General features: G+C 36.3%; 1 protein-coding gene across 3 annotated transcripts in view; it reads right to left on the reverse strand.

Moving 5' to 3' along the window:
* Positions 1 to 27,937, reverse strand: part of def8 (differentially expressed in FDCP 8 homolog) — a 41,110-nt gene that overhangs the window by 8,152 nt on the left and 5,021 nt on the right. The window contains exons 1-8 of one of the 3 annotated variants that reach the window (XM_028809849.2): positions 23,358 to 23,462; positions 21,458 to 21,540; positions 10,891 to 10,988; positions 8,124 to 8,273; positions 7,295 to 7,436; positions 3,003 to 3,167; positions 698 to 825; positions 307 to 420 (exon numbers count right to left, since the gene is read on the reverse strand). In XM_028809849.2, the coding sequence (XP_028665682.1) occupies positions 307 to 420; positions 698 to 825; positions 3,003 to 3,167; positions 7,295 to 7,436; positions 8,124 to 8,273; positions 10,891 to 10,988; positions 21,458 to 21,482 (822 nt within the window). In that variant the 5' untranslated portion in view covers positions 21,483 to 21,540; positions 23,358 to 23,462. Of the gene's footprint in view, positions 1 to 306; positions 421 to 697; positions 826 to 3,002; positions 3,168 to 7,294; positions 7,437 to 8,123; positions 8,274 to 10,890; positions 10,989 to 18,255; positions 18,275 to 21,457; positions 21,541 to 23,357; positions 23,463 to 27,937 lie in introns of those variants that run through there. The other 2 variants (XM_028809848.2, XM_028809850.2) reach the window with 2 other exon arrangements.

The following is a 27,937-nucleotide window of genomic DNA, read 5'->3' on the forward strand; positions in this document are numbered from 1 at the left end:
GTGTTGAGTTTATAAAGTCTATCTAAATGCATGTGTGGGGCTTTCTCGGGTACTCCAGCCTTCCTGCTTAATCCCAAAGATTTGCAAATTAAGTTCACTCTAAATCAGTCTTATATGAGTGACTCTGGGTATATGAATGAGTATCTCTTGTCATGAACTGGAGTCCTACTCAAAGCTTGATGTTCAAACAACCTCTAGTGCCCCATAACCCCGATATGGATTAAGCAGAAAACAGGAAATAAATAGATGTTTTATTCTGCCAGGTACTGTACACATTAACTTAGGAGAATGAAAATAAACACATACCCTAATCTCTACTAACTCTTCCACAAAGTTAAAGAGTAAGGGATTAATTTCTTTCAGCTTCAGGACTGGTCGCGACATCATCAGGTTAAGGTACCGTAGAGAGGAGCGACACACCTACAAGATAACCCAAAAAGTAAAAATAAAATAAAAGAGAGTACTTAGAATTCTCTACATTATTAAACTATATAGCATATATATAGTCAGAATAACAAACCTAAGCAGCAAAATATTATCCAACAGCACTAAACATGATTTCTGCAAAAATCACACACTTTTGCCTCAAATACAATACAATATTTAAGTGCGCTGGCTTTAAATTGTAATACAAGCACACATTTTAGAAAATGGAGCAGGTTACTTAATTAAAATAAATTATAACAGCAGACTCAACCTTTTTTGTATCAAATTCCCAGTTGTGAATTACACGGGCAGGAATGATAGCGGTATCGTTCCAGTGGCAGTTGCTGCAGTAATATTGTCCGGTGTAGTCACACTGCCTGGCTTCATTTGGAATACCCCCTAGATGCAAAAAGAACAAACAAGCATTGCATTTTTAGGTACAAAACAAAAAATACATTAAGCTTTTGAAAATGAAAAATGTATAACTATAATGGAAAGCTGTCATGGTTTCAGATATTACATACTGTATCTATATAATATTTATATAAAAGATTTGTTACATTCAGTTATGTGAGATAAGTTCATACTTTATCCACAAGTGAATGTCTGCTCCAATAATTCATTTCTCATTAGAAAGGTTTCAAGAACTATACTTTACAAATGTAATACATTTAAAATAGAACACAATCCAAAACACAATATATACAAATATATATAAATTCAGATATTTTAAAATTTATTTTTCAGTCTTTTGACTTCATTGTAATGGTAATGTAAGTAGATGGTATTATAATGTAAAAAAAATTAGAATAATGCAAGATATGCTAATCCTAGCAATGATCACCTGGCAAACAGATAAAATAAATATATATGTATATACAGTAGACCCCAGCGAAGTCGCCTCAGTCATTCGCGGATTTTTCCTTAGAACCTAACTAATAATTGTTAGCGGAAACCACAAATATCCTATGCAATTGTTATGGCTTTTTTCGTGGCAATACTGTATTGTAGAGAGGACAGGAAGCAGCTGTAGAGAAAACCGCAACTTGGGATGGTGAAAGTAGCCAATAGAATTTGAAACTGCAACTCCCAGCAGTCCCCGCAGTGGCACTGATTGGTCTTCTGCTGAGGGTGCTGGGGCTGTTGAGGTCAAAGGATGTCAGCACGGCTTTTAAAAAGGGGGCCGTTGACCAAAAGCAAAAAAAAAAGTTTTTGTAATTTGTGTGTCAAGTTCCTGTCTGTCTGCCTTCTGTTGGGTTACCTGCACTTATTCATTTTGTTCTGGATCATTTCGTGCGTCTGGATTGTCTGCCGTCTGCCTGTGTACCTGAGGACCGTAAGTGGATTCATGGCCATCCTGCAAAGAAAGGAGCGCTCCTGAACCCGTCTTCACCATTTCAGAAACTACCGGTAGGACTATCTGTACATTCCCATTCAATGTGTGGATCTCTGGACTATCTATTTTCATCCATTGCCGTTTTCATGAACTTTTTCATGATTTACTGTGTGTGTTTTGTTTGTTCTTTGTTGTATTTAATGTGTAATCGCCGTAAGGGGAATAGGGGTGGTATCATTGTTTTCTTATTTCATTTGTTTTCATTACATTCTTTATTTGCTGTTTGATTACCGGTTTGCTTTGTTTTTGTCTCTGTGAGTGCGCACGGGTCGAGTCAAGGCTGAATGCGTCCGTGGAATCTCCACCATAAAAATAAATAAATCATCGTCTTCTCAATTGCGGCTTCTCGCGCAACGCTATGCTTACTTTAAAGCCTGAACACTGCCAGTCCTTTTTGGCTGATTGCTTTGTTTCTCTCTTCTCCCCCAGACATTCTCTGCTCCTGTTTGGGGGTTGTGCTCCCCTATGATGTTCGTCTATTGTTTAATTGATAACTAACCGTGTTCTGTGCTCCAAGCGTTGCACTTTGTACATATTGTTCCAGTAGTTTTTAAAATAGTTATTACAGTTCATTAGCAGTGTGTAAAATGATAGTGTTGCAGTAATTGTGATGCTCTTTGCATGAAAAAAGTGTTCCATTAAAATTTCACTTTTTCTTTGTGAAATTGTGATGTTTACTTAAAGTGCACCAAAAAAGTATTTGCCATCCAGGGATGCATTAACCCCACGTATGTGGCAGTTTAAAGGGTTAAAGCCCCAAGATGCCGCCGAAACGAGCTGCACCGTCTAAGGCTTCTGGCAATGAAAACGTGCTTGCATGAATTACAGTACCTATAGCAGTAACATCAGTATTTTACATTCTAGCACAGCGGGAGACATAGCAGTACAGTATACAGGTTTACCTTTACATTCTTTATTTTTAGGTAATGTATTAAGATGAGTTTGAAATTAAATTAAAGTGTTTTGGGGGCATATTTAGGGTTTAAACTATGAAAATAGGCATTTTTTTAATGACATCCAAAATTTGAAGTTTTTCGCAATTCGCGGGTGCTTTAGGAACGTAACCCCTGCGAAATTTGGGGGTGTACTGTACAATATAAAATGCTTATACAAGTATAGTTAAATTTCTTATCTTTAGGAAAAACAAGGACAGAGACACGTGATTAAAAAAAGCACTTACTTAATGAGATGAGTGCTCGACACTCAGCACAGCGATAATCCTGGCTGTCCAGACCAATTTCAGGGCAAATATTCAATTCATACTCAGACTGGTGGCTGACCTTTGACCTCACACAAGGTTTTGTTATCAGGTTCAAACATTTGCTATGACAACGATAGTAGCATCCTAAAAATCAAAAACGTAAAAATTATAATCAAAACTTTTGATTTGGATGAAATAACTAAATCTAGAAAATTTCTTTTAACCATAAATAACGAGGGTGACTTTTTTCTGGGAGGATGAGTCATTAAGGGCCATAGCATGCAGGCATCAAAATTTGTTGTATTTTGAACTATTCTTATTTCTTTATTGTTAATTTAGTTGAAAGGCTAATCCCTTCTCCAGAACACACATAAATAAATTCTATCTACTGTGTGTACCTGTATATACTGGTACATTACATTATTTTAAACAAAGCATTTGTGCTCCGCCTTCCCTTCAGCTACATATACACAAATGTCACTTGCCATCTATTTTTCATACACCAACTGCTGAATTTGTATGAGGAACTTTAGGATGCACTGTTATTTCACAGAAGTTAAAAATGACAGCCTCCCTGGATGGGGCCAATTAGACATAAAACAGCTAGAAAGGGTATGTAGTGTGTCTAAATGTTTTCTAAACCTCTCACTACTGAAACAGGAACCCTGCTAGATCACAGGAAATAGCACTGGTTTTAATTGACTGCAATGACAGTAAGGTATTTTTTGCATATTGACTGTTTTTAATCAAGGTATCATGAAATCAATTTTAAAATATAGTCATTACTAATGTTGCAAATGGCTATCACTGATTGAAATGGCAGAGTTATTATTTATTTTTCACATATAATTGCAAAGTCCCATTTTCAGCAGTCTTTACTCCAGTGCCCTAATGATAAGCCTTAATTAATCATGTATAAATAAAAATTAGTTACAACAGAAAACTTTGTAATTTTGTTAACAAGGCTGAAACCTGTTATTCTGTTCAATAAAGCAAGTGAATTTTTTTTTTCTTGGTTTATGAGGTACTGGCATTCCTAAAGTTCAATTCCAGGTTCCACATTTGGCCAAAACAATGAAATACATCACTCTATTTTTGTTTTGTGAAATTAAGGATATTTCATACAATTGAATGCCAAGAAACAAAAGTTTTACACAAATGTGCCCAATACTGTCTTGAAAGAAGAGGGCGAGCTGGACCTAACAAAGACAGAAAGAGAAGCAGAAGGCCCAAATGCCTAACTGGCAGCACATGCATACAGTAAATTTTAAAATTTATATAAAAAGTGATGGATTTAAGGTTATGTAAGTGGTTGGTATTATCTCAAGATACTGTCTGGTATTATATCAAAAGCTCATTCCAATCTAATAACTGCAGTAGTTTAAATTTATAAATAATTAATAAACATAGAATTTCTGAAGAATGTTAAAGTAATTTAACTTCAATAATTGTACAATTCCACAAATGATTCCTTTAATTTTTTTGCATTATTTTTTTTTTCAAAACCTGTACAATGACAGCTCAATGTTAGATGTCTGCCCTTGTTATTGTATCAGTATTGCCTAGCAACTGCTGACTCATATTTGAATAAAATAAGGATGTTTGATAAGCCAATAGGATACAGTCTCTGTCTTTGGAAGCATTGTTACCAAGAGACAGCTTGACACAAAATAATCAAATCAGATCAAATAATCAAAAAATCCTGGCACCTACAAAATAAATAAATAAATAAATAAAAAATCAGCGATCCAGTAATTGATATATACAAGAACACTAGGTAGATTTACCATGGTTTGGTGCATAAACAACATTAGCAAGGAAACACCTGGAACGTTTTATTTCCTAAGAGTTCTGCTGTCATCTTAGAAGTATGAAAATTACAGTAAACTGCCTTTACAATATGCTAGAAAATATATTGACCAAGACAGAAGTTTTTCTTCTTCCAAATATTCAACACTTTTCAGAAACCTCCCTCATTTTACAGAGCAAACCAGTGTACATGAAGAAAATTCATTCAGACAGAGGCTTAGTTGGCTATATGTCTGTGCTATTTGTCTATATCCTACAGTACATCTATAACATTACAAAGCACGCACACACACACACGCACAGAGAATACATATTGTGCACCACTGGGGCATGTACAGCCACCCTAGCCCAGATAAAGACGGGCAGGACACAAGTTGCAACACAGCACACCTTTATTTATTGGTGAAGAAGCGCTTTCTTCACTCCCCACAAGAGCACAATGTCCACAAGACAAAAGCACAGTCCTTTTCCTTCTTCTCTTTCTCTCTCTCTCTCTCTCTCTCTCTCTCTCTCTCAGCCAGCTTCATCCACTTCCTCTTTATTCTGGCTCTTTGAAGGGAGTGAGGCGGCTCCTTTTATTCAGCTCCCGGGAGTGCTCCAAGTAGCTCATCAGTATTACTGGAATCACTCCCAGGTGTGGCAGCCCCCACAGAACCCAAAAGGACTGTACCAAACTCCAAGTCCACGGTGCCCTGCAAGAATCCGTGGTGCCACAGCCACCCAGAAGGACTACCCTCTAGTGTCCCAGGGGAGGCAGTGCCTCGCAGATAGTCAGCTTACATCCAGCTGGCGTCCCAGCCAGGTAATGGCCGAGGCTGCCCGTCACAATATATACATAATAATGCATTATTCTCTAAGTATTTTCCATAATATTCATGATAAAAGCATTTTATGTTTAAGAGTATTTTCCCATTTATTCCTGCTTCTACTCTTAAACACAAATATATCACATTTGGCAAAAATGATTTGGGAGGAGAAAATGTTGTTACACCAATCAGATTAGAAGCCTAGAGCTATGGGTCAAAAGAATCATCCTTTAGCCTATGAAACAATAACTTGTAACAAGAATTCAGCTGAAAGACACCATTTAATGAATTTCTTGAACCATAATTTGGATGAAAGCAAAAAATAACTACTAGTATGAAAATTAGGGGGTGCATGCACTGATACAGCACATTGTCGCACCCACAACATGGCAAACCACCCAGATTGGGACCTGAGTGCAGCTGTACAATGGGTGATGCCTAAGCACCATGCTGGAATGCCAATCCTGCCACCAACTCCCAAGTTTTCCCTGTAAGTTGGAGGACCTGCTTGCAGGGCTGGATGCAGATTAATGTTATACCCATGACGAAGCAATTGTAGGTATGGGCCTTGCTCAAGACCCCAACAGAGTAGAGTCAATTCAGGCATTTAAGGGTTTCAAACCGGCAACCTTCTGATTGCCAGTGAGGATCCCTAGCTTCCTTGCCACTGCTCCACCACAAATTAAAAATGGTTCTGTAAATCAAAAATAGTATTAAACATGGTTCTATAAAATCTACACTATCTTAAAAACAGGAAATGTATTCATGCTAAATTCAACTATAAAAATCATATAACCAATTAAAGGAAACAACAAATTGAATAGCATTTTTATATGAAAAGTAATGTCAAATGTACATTGTACTTGAAAATAAGGAAGCTAGAATTTGACATTCCATAAGAAAGCACACAATAAATTTGTTACTCAAGCAAAAATAATACATTCTATTGCATCTTGCTTCTAAAAAATAAAGCACATTTTGTTTAAATATATCATAAAATACAAAGACATACTGTTATCCTTAGAAAACAGCACTGCAAATGCTTTTAGAAATGATCAAGTAAATTTAATGTGTACCAATCATTAGGCAGTTAATGTCTACACAAATCATTTCTAATATGATGTAAACCCCGAAGAGGTGATCAAAACATTTTGAACCTGAAGCTACAATGGGTACTGCTGATTGTGTAAGGGCATAGATTAGCTGCTACATTCTGAATTACATGAACTGTAAGTCTCTGGAATTTGTGGATTATAGTATGTGTTTCTTGTTTCAAAAAACAAGTATACATGGATGCCAAAAACAGCAAAATCATGTACTAAGTTGTCACAGAATTTGTAATGATAGAAAACAATACTCCTTAAGAGATCCATTATCACATTTTTATCATGTACCTGGATCAATTTCCTTTATCTCCTCCACTATGGCAGCTCATCCCTAAAAGATGACATTGCCAGGCTGGTCTTCAAGGACAATCTAAAGCTAATGAATTCAAACTGAGAAATATTTCAGAAATGTTCACAACTGGTGATGAAACCTAATGGATACATTCCTATGATTAGTGACACCTTTCATGTTCCTAAAAAAAATCTTCATAAAGATGGACTGAACACTATATGTATATTTTTTTAAACCAAAATCAGAGTTTTTTCCCACCTGAGCATGTATACCAAGTCTGTATTAGTCCCCAGATAATAGTGCTGCACTTGTCACAGGTCTGTTTCACACTTTTGCTCTTCTCCTTGTAAAACCGGTGTTCTAGAACAACCTGCAAACTAGGTTCATCTTCATTTGGATCCTTAAGAATAAAATGAAAATAAAACAAATTATTATTTTTACATACTAAGCAGACATCATGCAAGGTTCAATGATGAATGAAAACAGAAAACTAGTTCTGGTTTGAGAAGAAAAACCAAGAGGCTGTTTAATTTCTCATGACTCTGACTAGTATAAGCAGGTTTGAAAATGTTAAATTATGTCATCTTAATTTGTAGAGAGCAGAAGATTTTATTGTCCCAAAGAATGTGAACTCTAGAATCTTTTTTCTTCTCCTTTGGAAAGATCCTCCATCACATTCAATGATCTTTATACTGGATAAACTTGTGGAAGGCTATGGTGCACCTTTTTGATTTATCCATGTGTGATATTAAAGGACACACATTCCTGAAATCCAAAAGCCATTCATTTTAAATCAAACCCATCATTTACTGTTCTAAATGTTATACATATAATGTTTTAAAATCATTAGTCACCTATAAAGGAACTTTCTTTACAGTAGCCGAATGTCAATGACAACTAAAACATCCTACAGAGACTGTGCCAAAAATACCAGCTAGCATAAAAAGAATGCAGAGTTTGTGCAAGTGGCTCAATTCCCATTTTAATACACTTGACGGAAAGGGCCATCTTGCCAGAATGTTATGCAGAATGCTGACTGTTTCATGTGTTTCAGCAAACTACCCCAAGCAAAACACTGCATAAGCACCTGCAGATCTTGGAGTTTCAAGCGGAGATGAATCAGTCTGACTACAGCATCCTTTTGTCTCTCAGAATGCTCAGGTAATTCCAAAATAAGGCGCTTGCATTCTTCAATTGCTTGCTTCAGCCTTTCGATATCAGATGCTATGAAGGAACCCTAAGAAAAGTACACATAAATTACACACATACTGTTTGAAATACTCTTTATAAATTAAATATTAGGCATAACAGTTAAAATGTAAATGATTATAAAAGTTAGAAATTTCATTAAGAAATGACATAATTATATTTTGGATACAGTGTTGTATTAAGTAGGCTATGCCTGCATACTTCATTAGCTGGATAAACTAAAACAAGATCCCACAAATATCTGTATAAAGCTTAGAAAAGAAATTCATATTTTGCATGATCCTGAAACAAGGTGTTCTTTAATTAAGTTAATAACATACACAATACGTTGCATTTATAAAATTAATTTATGTATGTGAATATTATTTGAAAACCATTTACCATCACATTTCTCTTACTAATATAAGTTATTCTGAGATGTAGGAAACCTAATATTCATTTTAAAATGTACATGATGTAGTTAACATTTTCTTATGAATATTTATAATAGCAAAAACTTTTTTCTAGAATCTCAGTTACATACAAAACAACAAAAATGATGAAATCTGATGCAGCAGAAAATATGACTGGAAAGTTATAGGTGTTACTTGAGAAACTATGAATGACTGATTATCATACAAGATACAGAGCAGAAAATTAAAGTGCTTTCCAACAGTGTCTACATATGTAGGACTTGTCTCTCTATTATAAAAAAAAAAATCTTGGAAGGCTTGGAAGGAGACAATAAGTGATTTTCTCTGAGACACTTTAATGTCCCGTGAGAGACACTTTAACGTCCCACGAGACAAGGCAGTGAGATAAAAGGACAGCTGCTGCACAACAAGCAGAACAAGCAGCTCGGTGGCAGCAGCAGAAAGACAGCAGCTGATCCGACCGCATCTCCTTAGTGTGCGTTCAGCCCCCCATTCACAACGCGAGTGCAAGAGACTTGAAGTGGCTGGTGCACAGCGCCTCCCGGTTGTGGGCAAGCGAAGCGAGCTCTCAGCCCCCAAGTACAATAAATGTTTGACATATGAGTTTATTATGGTATGCTCCTTGTAACAATTGGGTGAAAGTTCAGCATAAACTAGGTACAGAGTTAAGGAATTAAAATGTTTCAACAAACAAAGTTGAAACATAAAACATTTTTGCTTTTTCAATTGTGAAAAATCATAGTGACTAAGAATTATAAATGTGTATTATAAGAATACTATTGGCACAAAATAGCAACACAAATAACTAGGAACAATTACTGACAACAGTTTGAACTTTAATCTCAATATAGCGCAAATCTTTAGATAGGAACAAAAAATGCTATTCTTTCTCAGAAAGCACAATTGTTTTAAAGTCAAAACTATAATGACACTTTTTAGAAATCTTTCTTTAAAAATACGGTCACATTTGGTTTTGTATGTTGGTTTAGAAACCATAGCAACAAGAAGAACAACTGTTTAAACCACATTGTCAAAATGTGTGGTAAAATGATTGGTTTTCATAAGTTTTCCCTTACTGTTAATGTGTCACAAACAATTCAGAAAAAAGGGAGACTCGACTCTGTCAGACAGGAGCTATCCTCTGCTTTTTTTTTTTTTTTGAAGTTTCAGTTGTTGCCATCGGGCTAAAGATTTTGGTTCTCAAGGGTCAACAACAAATTTAATAATTCTTGTATTCCTATAGCTATAAGGATTCTGAAGTTGTGGGGATCCTGCTAAATTCTGAATGTTTGAATTTTATTACAGTTCTGTAAAGTTATTTGTGTGTACTGATTGCAACAGTGTTGTTTCTTAGCTTATTTCTTGCATTTGTGTAACAATGTCTCATATTTTGTACTTTTCTTCTGCAAACCATTTCCCTTTGGGAAATAAAAGTCTGCCTAATCTAAATGCTACCAAAATTGTTCCAATGCTGGAGCAAATAACAGCATAGACTAAACAGGTTAATATGACCAAGTTCACCTTTCAAAATATATTACACAGTACTTTGACTAATGACAAATCCTTGGTTAGAAATTAAGACGACCACTGGGTCACCAATAAAATAATCTATTAAAATATTCCAAAATATTTTCTGCTGTGAGCTAAAGTACCTTTATTTCTAAAGAACACTGAAACAATAATTCAAAAAAAGATAAATATTTGGTGCAATAACAGAAACATAAAAAAGATGTTTTTCTTTATCTTCCAATAAAAAAGTAAATAATCTCTGACTGCCACAGATGCTCCTCTGCTTAAAATCATAATGAAACAAAGCTCAGCAAGAACCAAGGAAATAACTCAGATGATTTTATATCTCATTAATATTCTGAATTAACACTGTACTATATTAGACTTAAATAATGAAATAAAAGTTATGAAATGTTAATAAAAAACATATGCATAAATACCTATCAATCCTGTCTCACTAGTCTTTTATTGTATATCAACCTGGCTCAACTACCTGGGTATATAAGTTAATGAAGGTTTATGGATTTTAACCTTAAGACTTACAAGAACAAATACAAAACTAAGAGAAGGTGCAGTTTAAACATTAACTTTACCATTACATTTAACAAAACAAAGATTGCAAGCCAATATTTTAAATTAACTGATTAAGCAAAGCTAAACGAAACAAAAAACCCTTTAAGAGTTCTGCCAAGCACTCTCATATATATCAATACTGAGACTGACCACGGGGCGTGAGAAGTGATCTTCAGCCAGCCCTAAGTCCATTGTACGGTCAGCAGTCTGTAAATTAGTATCTGAAGGGTAGGCATCGGTCTTTAGTTCTGCAGTGATAAAAGAAAATTAAATATATAACTAGTATACATAAAATGATTACAGAAGATATTAGTAATAGGTAGTGGAAAGTAAAATGAACTTTTACATATTTAGCTTTTTTATACTGATAGAAATATAAGCACATGTATGTACATCATCTTCTTTGCAAAACAGTGTTTATTAAAGAATTCAATAATGTTGACAAAACTGGTTAATAATCAACACACAGTCTGCATGTATTAACTTCAGAAATAACCTTCCAGAAATTCAAAACAGTACTAAACACAAAAGCCATTCTGAAGACATATCAAAATATACTCTTGCCTATTTATACCATTCAAACAACCAAAACGCACATGAACTACCAAAACCATAGTAATAATAATACTAACTGCAATAATGGGTAAAATAGTTTAAGAAATAGTATAGCTAAGAATGCCAATCCAGAAAGGAAAAGCACAGACATAGTAAGTCACATGCACTATAAACATGTACTTAATGCTCTGTGTCATGCAGTACATTCTTGTTATATATACTGTGCATATACACTCACCGAGTATTAGGAACACCTGTACACCCATTTAACCATGCAATTATCTCATTAGCTAATCATGCTGCAGACATGAAAAGTATAAAATCAAACACATCCAGGTTAGAAACTTCAGTTAATATTCACATCAAACATCAGAATGGGGAAAAAATGTGATCTCTGAGATTTCAACTATGGCATGATTGCTGGTGCCAGACTGGCTGATATGAGCATTTCTGTAACTGCTGATCATCTGGGATTTTCACACACAACATTCTCTAGAATTTATTCAGAATAGTACAACAATCAAAAACATCCAGTGAGCAGCAGCTCTGCAAACACAATCAACTTGATGATAGAGGCTAGAGGAAAATGGCCAGACTGGTTCAAGCTGGCTGAAAGGTCATTGTAACTCAGATAAAAACTCTACAACTGTGACAGTAGAAAAGCATCTCAGAATGCACAACATGTTAATCCTGGAGGCTGGTGGGCTACAATAGCAGATCATGTTGGGTTCCACTCCTGTCATTCAAGAACAGAAAGTTAAGGCTGCAGTAGGAACAAGTTCAGCAAAACTAGACATTTGAAGACTGGAAAAATGTAGCCTGGTCTGATGAATCTCGATTTCTGCTGTGGTACACACATGGTGGAGTGAGAATTTGGCACGAACAGCCATGAATCCATTTACCTATCCAGCCTTATGTCAGCAGTCCAGTCTGATGGTGGTGGTGTAATGATGTGGGGATTGTTTTCTTTGCACACTTTGGGCCTATTAATACCAATTAGTCATCAGCTGAATGCAATGTTATTGTTGCTGACCATGTGCATCCCTTCATGGCCATAATTTTCCCATCTTCTAAAGGGCTACTTCCAGCATGATAATGCACCACGATAAAAAAACAAAAATCATCTCAAACTGGCCCCATGAAATTAAAGTGTTCTTCCAAGTCACTGGATCTGAATCCAATATGACACCTTTGGGATGTTGTACAATGGCAGAGTCACAGCATTAGTGTGCATCTGACAAATCTGCAGAAATTGCATAATGCAAACATGTATACATGGACAAGAATCTCAAAGGAATGTTTCCAACATCTTGTGGAATACAAGCCATGGAGAAGTGAGGATGTTTTAGAGCAAAAGGAGGTTCTACCCAGTATTACTATAGTGTTCCTCATACTTTGCTCAGAGAATGTACAGTTAGGTCCATAAATATTTGGACAGACAACTTTTTTCTAATTTTGGTTCTGTACTTTACCACAATGAATTTTAAATGAAACAACTCAGATGCAGTTGAAGTGCAGACTTTCAGCTTTAATTCAGTGGGGTGAACAAAACGATTGCATAAAAATGTGAGGCAAATAAAGCATTTTTTAAACACAATCCCTTCATTTCAGGGGCTCAAAAGTAATTGGATAATTGACTCAAAGACTATTTCATGGGCAGGTGTGGGCAAGTCTGTCGTTATGTCATTATCAATTAAGCAGATAAAAGGCCTGGAGCTGATTTGTGGTGTGGTGCTTGCATGTGGAAGATTTAGCTGTGAACAGACAACATGCGGCCAAAGGAGCTCTCCATGCAGGTGAAAGAAGCCATCCTTAAGCTGCGAAATCAGAAAAAAAACCCATCCGAGAAATTTCTACAATATTACGAGTGGCAAAATCTACAGTTTGGTACATCCTGAGAAAGAAAGCAAGCACTGGTGAACTCAGCAACGCAAAAAGACCTGGGGCCTCATGTATAAACGGTGCGTATGCACAGAAATGTTGCGTACGAACGTTTCCACGCTCAAATCGTTATGTATAAAACCTAAACTTGGCGTAAAGCCACGCACATTTCCACGGTAACTCATACCTTGGCGTACGTAATTTATCCGCCCGGTTTTGCAGACTGTCGGCACCCAGCGTCAAAGCAGTGCTACTGTTCCTGTGTGATCACCTTTTCTTTCTTAGATCCACATTCCTGGCGCGGCTTTATAAATACACTGAAATTAACTGCATATTGTTTATTAGTGTAATGCATCTGATTGTAATTAACCTGTAGCAATATAATGGTCCAGGGAATAGCCATAGTATTCCAAATACCATAACTGCTTTAGCGGTATAACTCTCACTGCGTCTTCTTCTTCTTTCAGCTGCTCCCGTTAATGGTTGTAACAGCAGATCATCTTTTTCCATATTACTCTCACTGCACCACTCGGAGTATTTATATCACTGTATCTGAGTGGGAAATCACAGCAGCAGCTGATCGGAAAGAGAATTATCGGTACACAGCATGAAGCCGACGCTGCCTGAGCCACAGCAAAACGCTTTAGAGACTTCCCTGTACGGACTTCGCGGTTTAGAAACCGTTTCATCCCAAGAACTATAAACGCACTACATCAGTCCATCAAGTGCTCCTTGTAGAACTGTTTGTACTTATAAGTACAATCACCTCACTGTAAACTTGGGATACAGTTATAATATTGCACAACCTGCGCCACTTTATAAAGCGCGTATTTACATATGATGACGGTATTCATTTTTAAGATGAAATGCAGCAAAATATGTTGATTATATTATACAGATAAAACTTTAACTTCATTTAAATAATCTGTATTGTTAATAATTAAACATGTGAGGACACGGTGCCGCAGCGCTACCTAGTTCAGTAATTGTTCCTGCATTGCATTGTATTCTTGCTGGTGCTGACGCGACACTGGAAGATAGACGGATATAATAATTAAACACGTACTACGAAGATATTTCAATGTTCCTTAAAAGTTTTGAAGAATCGGCGTTCTAAGCTTACAGATGGCTTCACGTCTATTACATAGCTGATTGTGTGGCGATTGGGTTTTTGGAGAAAGAAAAGTAAGGACAGGAATTGGAGGTTAGTACGTTTGAAAGAGACAGTACTGCTGTGATAAATTATTTCATTGAAGGTCACGCATGGCGCAGCAAGCCTCTTGCGTGAGACATGAACAAGCACTGTGCCACCGTGTTCCCATGTTTAAAAACATGCTTTCATTCCTATCATCATGAAAAAGATATCACGTATACATCTCAGTATTTTAATTAATCAGAGAGCTGTAATTTCACGAATGTAATGGATTATGTGTCCTGTCGGAGAAAGAGAAAACCCGTTTAAAAAGCAGGTAGTGATTCACACACATAGAGCACATAGAAGATCAAATACAGAACAAAGCATTTAACATGCCACTTTAGTTACAATGGGATTTGAGAAATTAGTAAATTAAACGATTTTAAGATGAAGTTTATGATGTTCTACTTTAATGGCAAAATAAACTACGTGATTAAAGTGGAAATTTCGAGATTAAAGTTGACATTTTGTGCTTTTTTCCCCACTGTGTGCCTTTTTTTTTTGTCTGTACCCTAATAAGCTTTCATATGACACTCAGACGGTGGGCTACGACTCGCCTTTTCACGGCGACTTTGATATGTGATTTCTTTTTTATTTCGGGCACTGTGCGACTTTGTGAACTTGAGCCTTCGAATTTCTCCGACACTCTGTCACTCGATCAACTTCCTTTTGTTGATTATACCACTGTTTAAACCAACAAATAGTACGTTTTTCCTTTGCCTCCACTTGGTATTCGCTGAAATTCTTATATTTTCTCCCGTGCTTTTCCCATTGTCTTTTCACAGAAGGCTATTTATATCAATTTGCATATTCAAAGAGGCGTAATTCTGGGAGGAGTTGGGGTGGGACAGAAGGTGCGTGCACGTGCGTTACTTTTCACGCTGATCGGGATTTATGTAGTGGAAGAACGTGAAAGTTTGCGTACGTACAGATTCCTGCATCTGGATTTTTCTGTGCGTACACACATTCCCGCTTTTGTGCTTACGCCATGTTATAGTGTGAGTTCTACGGACGCCGTTATACATGAGGCCCCTGGACGTCCACGGAAGACAACAGTGGTGGATGATCGCAGAATCATTTCCATGGTGAAGAGAAACCCCTTCACAACAGCCAACCAAGTGAACAACACTCTCCAGGGGGTAGGCGTATCGATATCCAAGTCTACCATAAAGAGAAGACTGCATGAAAGTAAATACAGAGGGTGCACTGCAAGAATAGAAAGGCTAGATTAGACTTTGCTAAAGAACATCTAAAAAAGCCAGCACAGTTCTGGAAAAACATTCTTTGGACAGATGAAACCAAGATCAACCTCTACCAGAATGATGGCAAGAAAAAAGTATGGAGAAAGCGTGGAACAGCTCATTATCCAAAGCATACCACATCATCTCTTAACACACGGTGGAGGCAGTGTGATGGCTTGGGCGTGCATGGCTACCAGTGGCACTGGAACACTAGTGTTTATTGATGATGTGACACAGGACAGAAGCAGCCGAATGAATTCTGAGGTGTTCAGAGACATACTGTCTGCTCAAATCCAGCTAAATGTAGTCAAATTGATTGGGCGGCGTTTCATGATACAGATGGACAATGACCCAAAACATATAGCCAAAGCAACCCAGGAGTTTATTAAAGCAAAGACGTGGAAAATTCTTGAATGGTATTTAATTATATACAGGACATGCTTAAGTATGTACAAAAGACGCTTCAAAACACACAAATACTAAAGCAAAATAATAGGCACTGATAATCCCTCTAAATTAGCAAGACATGTGTACAGTGCGTGGAATCCTGTTTGTTTTGTTAGTGATTTTTTAGCTTTACTCTGTCTTGTTAATTGTTTTCTACCTTTATTTACAATAACCTCCTCCAGGTTTATTGAGGTATTGACTTCAGTTTTATAATTTAATTAATGCCTATGTTGTGCTATTAAAATCCTTAATAAATCAACATATCAGTTTTTGGGTTCAATTCCTATACATCTAAGGGTTTTTCTGTTTATCTTATAGTACATCTTACTGTCAAACTGCATACATTTCCATGGCAGAACAAATGATAATCTATAGTTTCTCATGTTGATGGGTGCAAATTCATGGATACTATAAATTTGTGTTTGTCATAAATTATTCTCATCTGTATTGGTTAATACTGTACATGTGTAAAAGACATTTTGAAATAAGATGAGAATAAGCTGCAGCAGAAAGAGTAGAAGGGAGCATTAGTACATGAAATAAAGTCAAATGGCTTTTGGCTTTCTGATCTACAGATAGAAAATATTGCTGTATCTTTTTTGTGTAATACTTTCAGGTATCAAAAGCAGAATACTTATTTTATTAGTGTATGTTGAGGCTTGCAACATTAGGCTCTGAAAATATAGAGATAATCTTCTTAAGTAACTCAAGTGACTATCCGCTGTAGTCCATGCCTACCACATTGAGTGAATGTATAATGATAGGCAGCCACTAAGAAACCTAACTGAACACAATTGTTCTATTGAAAACCGTTGCAGACTTTGTTACACTGACCAGAGGCCTTGTGTATAAACGGAGCATATGCACAAAAATATTGCGTACACCATTTTCATGCCCACTTTGACATGTATAAAAATTAAACGTGGCGTAAAGCCACACACATTTTCACGGCAGCCTCACACTGTGCTGTGTATATAAGTTTCTGCTTGGTTTTGCAAACTGGTGGCCCCCAACGTCAAAGCATTGCCACCGTTTCTGTGTGGTCTTCCTTTTTTTCAGATTTGAATCAATGACACGGGATTTATCAAATACACTGAAATTAACTGCATATCAATTACAGATTTAATTCATTTGATTGTAATCATTCTGTAATAATATAATGGTGCACTGAATGGTCAAACTATACCAACTACCCATAGCTGCTTTAGTGTTGTTAGAAGGCATCACAAATGGAAGAATTAGAAGGGAGTGTGTATTTTGATACTGTATAATGATGACTGGCTTCTAAGTTGATTTCAATTGCCAAGAGCCATTCTATTGGAGCTGTGTCCTGAACTGTTAGCAGCTTTACAATGGCAGACTTTGAGGAATTGTGCTCTACCTGCTCCTTTGCAAGTTCTGTCCACCCTCTGGTTTTTAGACACATGATCTTTTCAATGTGAACTTACTGATGATCAGTTATTTCACAAACATCACTGAAGCACTCCATGCCAGCAGTATAGGATAGTATTATCGGCTTGTCATCCAGATACAAGATCTCCTTATACTGTGGTTGAACTGGGAAACATCAAAGCGCAATTCGTAGCAACAGCCAGTTTTCCAAATGCAATCAAATCGGACAACTGCATGCACATTGCTACTGCAACAGCGCTGGACAAATTACATCAGCCAGGGATGAATCACTAAAACAATGAGCTGAAATTATATCATATATAGCAGGAAATCCTATAAAAACAGCAACTTCACACTGTCACAGGTGTTTTTTTCTACTTGTGTGGCAAAAGGGAAGCAGCCCTTTTAAGGCAGCAAGTCACCTCAAAGAGCAATGTAAAAAGCAGAGAATTGATCTGTTGTGGCACTTGGTGCCGACGCTACACTATAAAGGCGCCTTCAGAATTAATTTGATTATGTAAATAGAAAGCATTTCCACTCTATTGTGCTGTTCTATAGTCCACAGAAAATGTGTTGCAATGTAGAAGCATGTAACGTGCTGCATAATGTGGCACACAATCGTGGCTTGCCCGTACCTGAAGAAATGCAGCATGATGAACCTGACCCTGACCTACCATATTTGACAGTGTTACAACTTCATTTGAATATAATTAGCAGGATGTAAAAACAGGTAATAAGATGCAGCTTTTAATTTTTAACCAATTCATTTAATTTGTGGTCAATATCACATAGTACAGCCCTTACATTCCTTAGTTCACTGGCCACATCTCTTACAGCATCCACTATTGCATTTTGTGACTCCAGAACAGCATCCTTCACCACACAGCCATATGGTCATCTGGCAGTTTCCAAGGCAGAGCCCAAAGATGTGCTGGGTAAAGCAGACCATTATCTCATCCTCAGCATGGGAGTCAGCTTTTGTAATATTGTCTGAAACAGAATAAACAGACGGTGGTCTGCGACTCGCCTTTTTATGGAGACTTTGACATCTGACCACTTCCTTTTTATTTTGGGCACTGTGCAACTTTCTGAACATCAACTTTCGAGCGTCTCTGCCATGCTGTATCACTCCATAACTTCCTTTAGTTGCTTATACCACTGCTTAAGCCAACTAAGAGTATGTTTTTCCTTGCCTCCACTTCGCATTCACTGAAATTATTCTTTTTTTCATGTGCTTTTGCCATCGTCTCTTAAATCACTATAGGGAAGGGGCTTTTTATATTGATTTCCGTATTCAAACATGCAAAATTCTGGGAGGAGTTGTGGGGGCCTTAGGCACATGCATGTGTGTTAAATTTCATGTTCATTGGGATTTATAAAGGGGAAGTATGTGGAACTTGGCATACCCACATAATTTTTAAGCATCTGAATTATTTTTGTGCGTACGCCATGTTTTAATATGAATTCTACACATGCCATTATACATGAGGCCCAAGAGCTCTAAGGAATATTTGACGATTTAACAAACTTAAAATTAAATAAAATTAATTTTTTCTTTACCATTACTTATCACAGTTTCAAGAAGATGCCTGTATTGGAAAAGTATATACAGTTTAATGAGTGTAACAATACAGCAATAATTACCTCTGAAATGCACTGACAGTGTCTGATATACAATCACACTTAAAAAGTCGTCAAGACAAAAACACTCGCCATTGATGAGAAAATGTATTAATCGTATGCAAAATATTTATAGCCAAACAAACAAAAAAAGAAGCATTATTCAGTGTACTCCAAAAACACACAATATATACTGTTAAATATGTAATACTTGTGAAAGACGCATAACTGCTGAATTACAGTTATTCCTTTATAAAGTAAATATAGTAAGTAAAGATTTTTTTTCACCTATACTGTATTTTCCATTTGTCCTTTTACTCATTTATTACTTAATATAAAGTATATAAAACGATACAAAATACAGGTTGGCCCTTGAAATTCACAGGTCTTAGTGGATTTGTCTTCAATTATTAAATGGAAATTATTTTGAGAGTTTTGTGACCTGTTACTGAAAGCTACAGGCAATGCTGTAGTTGTGCTACTGACATTAGCTGTAAATCCCAGCAACCCCAGGAGTACTGCATCACAGGACAGTTTTGACCATTGCTGCACTAGCTTTAAAACTGAGTAATAAGAAGCATGCAGGATTGCAATCAGCGATGTCTTTTTGTTTCAGTGCTCCACTGCACAACTGGATTAACATTACATCCATCAGATAACAGTTTTCTCTGGATTTATGTTCTTGTCCCGTGCCTGCTTGCTTGCTTGTGTGATTTTGTCTGGGGAGTGTTCCCAACTTCTACAAATCTTCATTTACATCGGCATCACAACATTACATAAAACTTTCAGGAGGTTGTTCATAGGGGATTTCATATCTACTCCACCATCATTACATCTGCAAAACTAGACTGAGAAGAGAGTGTTTGTTGATCTGTTGGATTTCTTTTCTATCTGTAATATTAATCAGTTTTGTCATTTACAACAATAAATATACACACAACTTTATCACAATAAGTTAAAAATTGTAAAACTTACAGTTTACTATAGAACTGCTGAACTATGAGCTTTGTCTTGACAGTGAGCCTCATACACATGATTTGCTTGTGCAGTGATCATTCTATCTCACTTTTCTCGCAACTTTTTGCATCTTATTTAGTTTAATGAACTTAGAATATACAATAATCATAGGCCCAAAATGTATTTGTGAATTTTCACATTTGTGGGTGTCCTATGCCTCTAACCCCCTTAAATCACGGGGGATAACTGTATTTTTGTTAAATATTCCTATTATATGTTAAATAATAGAGCTAAATTAATGTTTGACATATTCTTTACTTCTTAACAATCAGTATTTATCTTTATGAAATGTCACTCTTCCTAGAAATACAGGTAAACCCAATTAATCTTTTGAAAAAGGACTATATAATTCACACATTTCAGTATCACATTATGGTGTATATAAAAATACTGTTCTTTACCCATATATTACAGCTTTCTTTTAACTTATTTCCAAATTAAATTTGTTGTAATAAACTTTTTTTAATTTTTTTTTTTTTAAACTGCACTGCCCCTATTTAAACTTGCTTATAAAGTTTCCAGATCACAATGTGGTTCCAAATAACCACTGACAAAATATCTTTAATTTTGCAAGTGTACCAGAATACATATTCATTTTATTGTAAGTATTTTTGGTATTCTGTTTTGGTAAAAATGACATTTGTTCCTCAGATGTTTGTAACGTACATAAAATAACAATAATAAAAATAACAAGTATAAATTATTCACTAAGAGTGCTTATCCTGCAAATAACAGTAATCTGTATTTTTCAAACATTTGCAGAGAAGAGAACAGGGACAACATTACTATTAAATCACAAGATACAGTATACATTCACATAATAAATTTAGAAATTGCACTAGTTCATTAAATAAGACAAAAATCAAAATGCTTCTATAGCTTAAATTTGTTTGACATGTCTCTGACAATCCTTTAAGGAATGTGAAAAGTTTTTTCTATTTGAATTCCTCTGGCGCCTCCTTAAAATGGAACATGAACTAACATGTGTTTGTCTACAGTTTGAAAGGTAAAAACATGACAAATGTACAAATATTCTATAGTGGCTTTTTGAAAACACTACAAGTTTACATTCTTAACCTGAAACACAGAGAGTATCTTTTAAATCTTTACCAATTTAATTTTCTTGAATATACACGGCATACACTCCAAGTAATGTTACATCATAAAAATTAAATGTACTCCCATCACCCTATATAAGGTAAATTGAGGGCATATTTTATCATACTTTGGAATATGTTACAGCATAGCAGCTGTTCTACTCCTAAAATTGCATTCAGTTAAATATTAAGAATCAAGTAAACACACAAACATTAACTTAAAGATGGCACACATCTAACAAAAGAAAAAGGCACATGAATATTCCATCTACCTGCATAAACCTCACAGAACAGCATCTTGAACAGTCTTCGAGTACTTGCCACTGGAGACAACAGTTACAGCAACACCACCTGTCTGATCAAGTTCTGAACAGTTAACAAGCTAGGCAGTGCTTCTGTGATCTTACACCAAGGAAGAAAGCCCACACCATGAAAGTAGGAGAGAAACAAGTTACGAAACGTGGTTTGTATTAGATCACAAGCTTTGTAATATAGGAAATGTTCTTTAACCCCAAGAGAAGATCAGAGTATGTTTCTGTTCCTCATTGCAATCTCAATATCTCAATCCTGTTAGCTTTTAACATTTGTGCATTTAGACTAACAGAGCAAAAAAAGCTGTATATTCACAGACTTTCTCACAGTCTAACATTAACTAAAGAACCTTTTTGATTCAACTTAGGTAGCCTTTTACATACCAGCAATTTTTAATCATTATTCATGTTAAAAAAAGAAAACTATAAACTAATCTTTAAGCATACAGCTTTCAAAAACCTACAAAAATGTCCACTTATACATTTTAAGAGTCAAATAAATAAGCTATCACCTTATTTAATAACTTAAATGTTACAACTGATTTGCTTAATCAAAAGTATATATCATTCAATAAATATTAATTTTTCCAAATACTATGTTAAATAAACTGGTGGAATACAAATGATTGACTACAGAAAATATATAACAGTTAACAAGTCTGCTACAGTTTATAAACAAAAACACATATAAAATCTATAAAAAAATGATGTGTATAGTATGATACAAAAAAAATCTGAAAAAAACAAAAACAAATTCCCACCTCTACCTAAGTCTTCAAGTGCTTATGAGCACGTAAAGAAAAAACATCAAATCAGAAAAGCAAACCTCTCAGTAAATGCTGACTAATTTTATAAGTTTCTAATAGAAAACGCATTCATGGATAAATACACACCATTCTTAAGCATGTCAGTGAAGAGTCATGAAGCACAAAGTGGTTAAAATGAAAACTGGATAATTAAATAAGCACTAAGGCTTTTACAGGTGAAGCTTGTGGGCATCTATTTGTACAAACTAAGCATCTGATTTATATTACTCTATGCACTATGTTATTTGGACACCTTTACTTCAACAAGGGCCATGCAATTAAAAATCAATTCAATCAATATATGCTAATTATTGATGACAGTTTTTAATTTTTCTTAAATAACGAATCAATTTGATCAGTCTGTATACGCTATTTTAAGCTGTGCAAGGTTGTTAAAATTTTCTAACATTTTGACACTACCCATTGCATCTAAGTAGGCTACTTATTATTAAGAAATGTTTACCTGTGCACGCTCTAATACTATTCTCACACTAACTTTCTATCCCAGATAGTAATATCTGCCCTTTTTATCCCAGATAGTAAGCTGAACTTGTATTTAATTTCACAATACTGTAAAAAAAAATCAAGATGATTGTTTTAATTAAAAATCTTGGCAACCTACAAAGGCCATGAAGTCGGCAAAGGGTATCAGTGACAAACTTCAAAATAAACAGATTTTAAAATTAATACTTGCAAGGTGTTTTCCAGAAATTTTCAATAGGACTGTCAACACTAAAAGAGCTGCTAGGAATTGTTATTTGATCAAATGAAAGGAAGCAAACCAATAAATTTGTAATCAATTGTCTAGCTTTAAACAGAATTTAAACATTAACAATATGTATTGTTCTTGGATTAAAATTGTACACCTCACTTTTTTCATGCCACTTATGCAAGTCAATTCCTACAGGAAAGTTGATTGATAAATGTCATACCAATGTAGGAATTTTCACCACACTATGCTGCAATCCAAGTTGGTATTCCAGTGTGAAATATTCTTAAAACATATTTCATTGTTTAGCCAGACAAACACATAGCAATGCTACTTATCTACTTACCAGTGCGTGAGCAATTGTTTTCTTCTAATTCTCTGTTGAAGGGGTTTAGGTGACCTTGTCGGAAGCGAGCGAGTCTCTCATCATATTCCATAGTATCAGCCACATCTAAATAAAAATACGAACACACATTAACCACATATTCAGAAAATAGAATTACTTTTCTAAATTCTTTAGCAATATGACAAAAGAATGATTGACTTTGCAGTTAAATGATTGCACATTGAATCAAATTAATTACATCAAAATATGAATTATTGAGTGTGTGTATTTTTGTGTATGTGAAAACTGCAGTATGTTAGTGTCATGTCATGCATCTGAAGATTGGCCCTCGATTTCAGAATGTGATAAGACATTTAGGTGGTTAAAAGTAGTTGTGCATTTGAAACCTAATTATTGAGAAAGTCACCGAGGAATATTACTTTATTTATACAACACAATAATGAGCAAAGGTTTCTCCAATTCTCCTCCACAACATAATCTCAATAAACCACTGCTCACACATTGCCTTCACACCCGTTGCCATAATTGCATCTTGCCAATCTAGTCAATGGCTGTACTACTTTTTTTACAAGGAATGCAAGGTTTAAACTGCCTCTAATGGTCTCCTGAGCATTCGGCTACCCATAATGGTCCAGGTTTCACATCCTAGTAGGTAATTTACATCACGTTTTTAAAGAGAGGACCCCCTTGCTGTTACCTGGCTGAAATGAGTTTTCGTTTCCTACATGTTGTTTGTACGATTACCTACTCCATGATTAGCTACACCAGGGAATACCACAAGCTTTCACCCAGGCCATCATTCACTTATTTTTTTTTCTCCCCCTAATAACTCTGTTAACCTACCAAGGTATCTAGAGCACATACAGAGTATACCACCTTTCCTGGAGTTCCTTTATTTCCACACTGGGAGCAAGCAGAACCTCTTCTCCTGCCTTTGTGACTCACATTCATCCTTGAAGTCCCTATATGAGCCTTTGTCTATGCCAAACAGATGGCTCATTGCCAACTCTTGCCTACAGGGCACCCTCTCACAACTGATATACAGCCAAGTAGATTTATAATAAAAAAAAAAAAACACAAAGTACGCCTTTTGTGATGCTTTTTTTAGGAGGATATCTGGTTGGCACTTAGCCTGAATCAACCATCTTAATACCAACAAACAGTGAGTCTGTTTCATACTCCATCACTGGAGTACTGCCAATGAAACTTCTTTGTGTGGTGCTAGACTCACTCATGTTTAATATAACTACACCATGTTCTGGGTACTGCCTTAAAGATGAATCACTATGACAAAGCAAAAGTACAATTCAAAGATGTGGTTAAACGTCATTTTGAGAACATTTCTGAATTATACTTACAATACAGTAATCCCTCCTCCATCGCGGGGGTTGCGTTCCAGAGCCACCCACGAAATAAGAAAATCCGCGAAGTAGAAACCATATGTTTATATGGTTATTTTTATATTGTCATGCTTGGGTCACAGATTTGCACAGAAACACAGGAGGTTGTAGTGAGACAGGAACGTTATTCAAACACTGCAAACAAACATTTGTCTCTTTTTCAAAAGTTTAAACTGTGCTCCATGACAAGACAGAGATGACAGTTCTGTCTCACAATTAAAAGAATGCAAACATATTTTCCTCTTCAAAGGAGTGCGCGTCAGGAGCAGAGTCTGTCAGAAAGACAGAGGAAAACTCTGGATAAGAGCGTCTGCTAAATGTTGTAAATGTAAATGTAAACAAATCAATAGGGCTGTTTGCTTTTAAGTATGCGAAGCACCGCGGCACAAAGCTGTTGAAGGCGGCAGCTCACACCCCCTCCGTCAGGAGGAGGGAGAGAGAGAGACAGAGTTTGTTTTTCAAACAAAAATCAATACGTGCCCTTTGCGCTTTTAAGTATGCGAAGCACCGTGCAGCATGTCCTTCAGGAAGCAGCTGCACACAGAGGGTAGGAACGTCCCTATCGTCTAGGTGTGCGAACAGCCGCCCTGCTCACACCCCCCTACATCAGCGCAAGAGAGAGAGAGAGAGAAAGTAAGTTGGGTAGCTTCTCAGCCATCTGCCAATAGCGTCCCTTGTGTGAAATCAACTGGGCAAACCAACTGAGGAAGCATGTACCAGAAATTAAAAGACCCATTGTCCGCAGAAACCCGCGAAGCAGCGAAAAATCCGCGATATATATTTAAATATGCTTACATATAAAATCCGCGATGGAGTGAAGCCGCGAAAGGCGAAGCGCGATATAGCGAGGGTTCACTGTACTAAGAATAGAAACTGTTATCATGACCCTTTGTTTTTCTGAGATGTTTAACCATTAAACTTTAATGCACTGGTTTAAAGCAATTCTTTCATTATAAGATGTCTTTCAGAATAATAAACCTACAGACAAAATAAGGTTGCATGATAATATGCTATAAATAATAGGAGGTACTCTAACAGCTTCTGTGATCCTGTAATGATACTGAAGCCAAAATATGAAAAAGGTGCATTTATTAACTCAAAAGTACCACAGAGAGGTCTTTCTTGTTATCTCTCTGTCTCTCACCCTTTATGGCCTTTCTTCCTCGTGCCAGTTATACTCTTTCCTTTTCTTCCTCCCAGACATAACACTCAAATATGTTCATGTTATGAAGTTCTTTTTAAGCCCCAGCCCAGTGCAATTTCCAGAGTCGTTTGAAGAAACACTTCTGGAATCAGGTATGGTTTGTGAAATGCTGTTGCTCTGTCATATCTCAGATCTCTCAGTGGCAGCACCCTTTTGCACTCCAGAACCACAATTTTCAATTAAAAGGGAAAATCAGTCTTGGTAGCACCCGATGTGCCTACCCTTCATGATATACACAAGGGGTGTTTTAATACACTGTACTAAACCACCTTGCTTCCACCTACTTACCTGATGGACTTCTCCAACTTATCCAACTATTTCAATGCCAACTGAGTAGTTAATTCTGAGACACTCTCTTCATATACAGTAGGTCATATTGTATCATTCTTCCACACTTAGATAGGAAGCACGTGCTGATAGTGCATTGCCACATCCACCACACGACGAACCAACTGGATTGGTACCTGAGTGCAGCGGGTGACACCTCAGCACCACACTGGGACAGTATAAGATTTTTTTATTTATTTGTTTGTTTATTTTTTACAGTGGCTGGAGTGCCAACCCTGCCACCAACCCCTAGGTTTTCCCTGTAAGTTGGAAGACCTGCTTGAAGGGCTGGATGCAGATTAATGTCATACCCAGGACAAAGTAATTGTAGGGTAAGTGCCTTACTCAAGGGCCCAACAGAGTAGATTCACTTATGGCATTTACAAGATTCGAAATGGCCACCTTCCGATTGCCGGTGCAGATGCCTAGCCTTAGAGCCACCACTCCAAACCACACAAGCATGGTATACACCTTGCTCCTGCTTATAGGGATCTCTGTCAATTTTTCTAGGACTTTGTCTTCTACTGCAGGAAGAAAGGCAGAAACAGGACACCTTGCTACCTGCTTCTTTTCCATAGTGTCTTCATTTTTTAAATACATCAGAAGCAAATCTGAAAAAATGCTTATTACAAGCAGGGTAATCATCATTTTTTTCATTAATGAACATATTTAGAACAATCTAGTCAAGAACATGCCACTCAGTCCAACAAAGCTCACCAGTCCTATCCACTTAATTGTTCCAAAATAACATTAAGTTTAGTTTTGAACGTCTCTCAAGTTCAACTGTGTACCACTCTACTTGGTAACTTATTCCATGTGTCTTTGGTTCCCAGAGTGAAGAAAATGTCCTAAGGTTTGTGTGAAATTTACCCTTAACAAGTTTCCAACTGTACACCCATGTTCTTGCTGAACTCATTTTATAGTAATTGTCTCGATCCACTGTACCACTTCCCTTCATAATTTTAAATACTTCAATCATGTCTCCTCTTAATCTCCATTTGCCTAAACTGAAAAGACTCAGCTCTTTAAATCGTTCTTCATAACTGATCCCCTGTAGCCCCAGATTCAGCCTAGTCACTCTTCTCTTGAATTTTTTCTAGCGCTGCATGTCTTTTTTGTAGCCTGGAGACCAAAACTGTACACAGTACTTAAAATGAGGTCTAACCAATATTTTATAAAGCTTGAGCACAGTCTCCTTTGACTTATTCTCTACATATTGCCCATATACAGTAACTTAACATTCAGTTAGACTTCTTAATGGCTTCTGAACATTGTCTGGAAGTTGATAGTGACAAAGTCCACAATGACTCCTAAATCCTTCTCATAAGGCATACTTTCTATTTTCAGACCTCTCATTGTGTATTCATACCTAACATTTTTACTTCCTACATTTAAAACTTTACATGTACTTACATTAAATTTCATCTGCCACAAATCTGCCCAAGCTTATATGCTGTAAAAAGTCCCTCTTGTAATGATTCAGTGGATTCTAAATTATCTGCCAATCCACCTAGCTTGGTATCATCTGCAAATTTAACTTCCTTGTTATTTATATTCCTATCCAGTTCATTTACAGTATATATATTACAAATAGCAGCAGCCCTAGAACTGACCCCTGTGTGACACCATTTCTAACATCACCCAATTCT

The sequence above is a fragment of the Erpetoichthys calabaricus genome, chromosome 9 (genome assembly GCF_900747795.2).
Source record: "Erpetoichthys calabaricus chromosome 9, fErpCal1.3, whole genome shotgun sequence".
Lineage (NCBI taxonomy): Eukaryota > Metazoa > Chordata > Cladistia > Polypteriformes > Polypteridae > Erpetoichthys > Erpetoichthys calabaricus.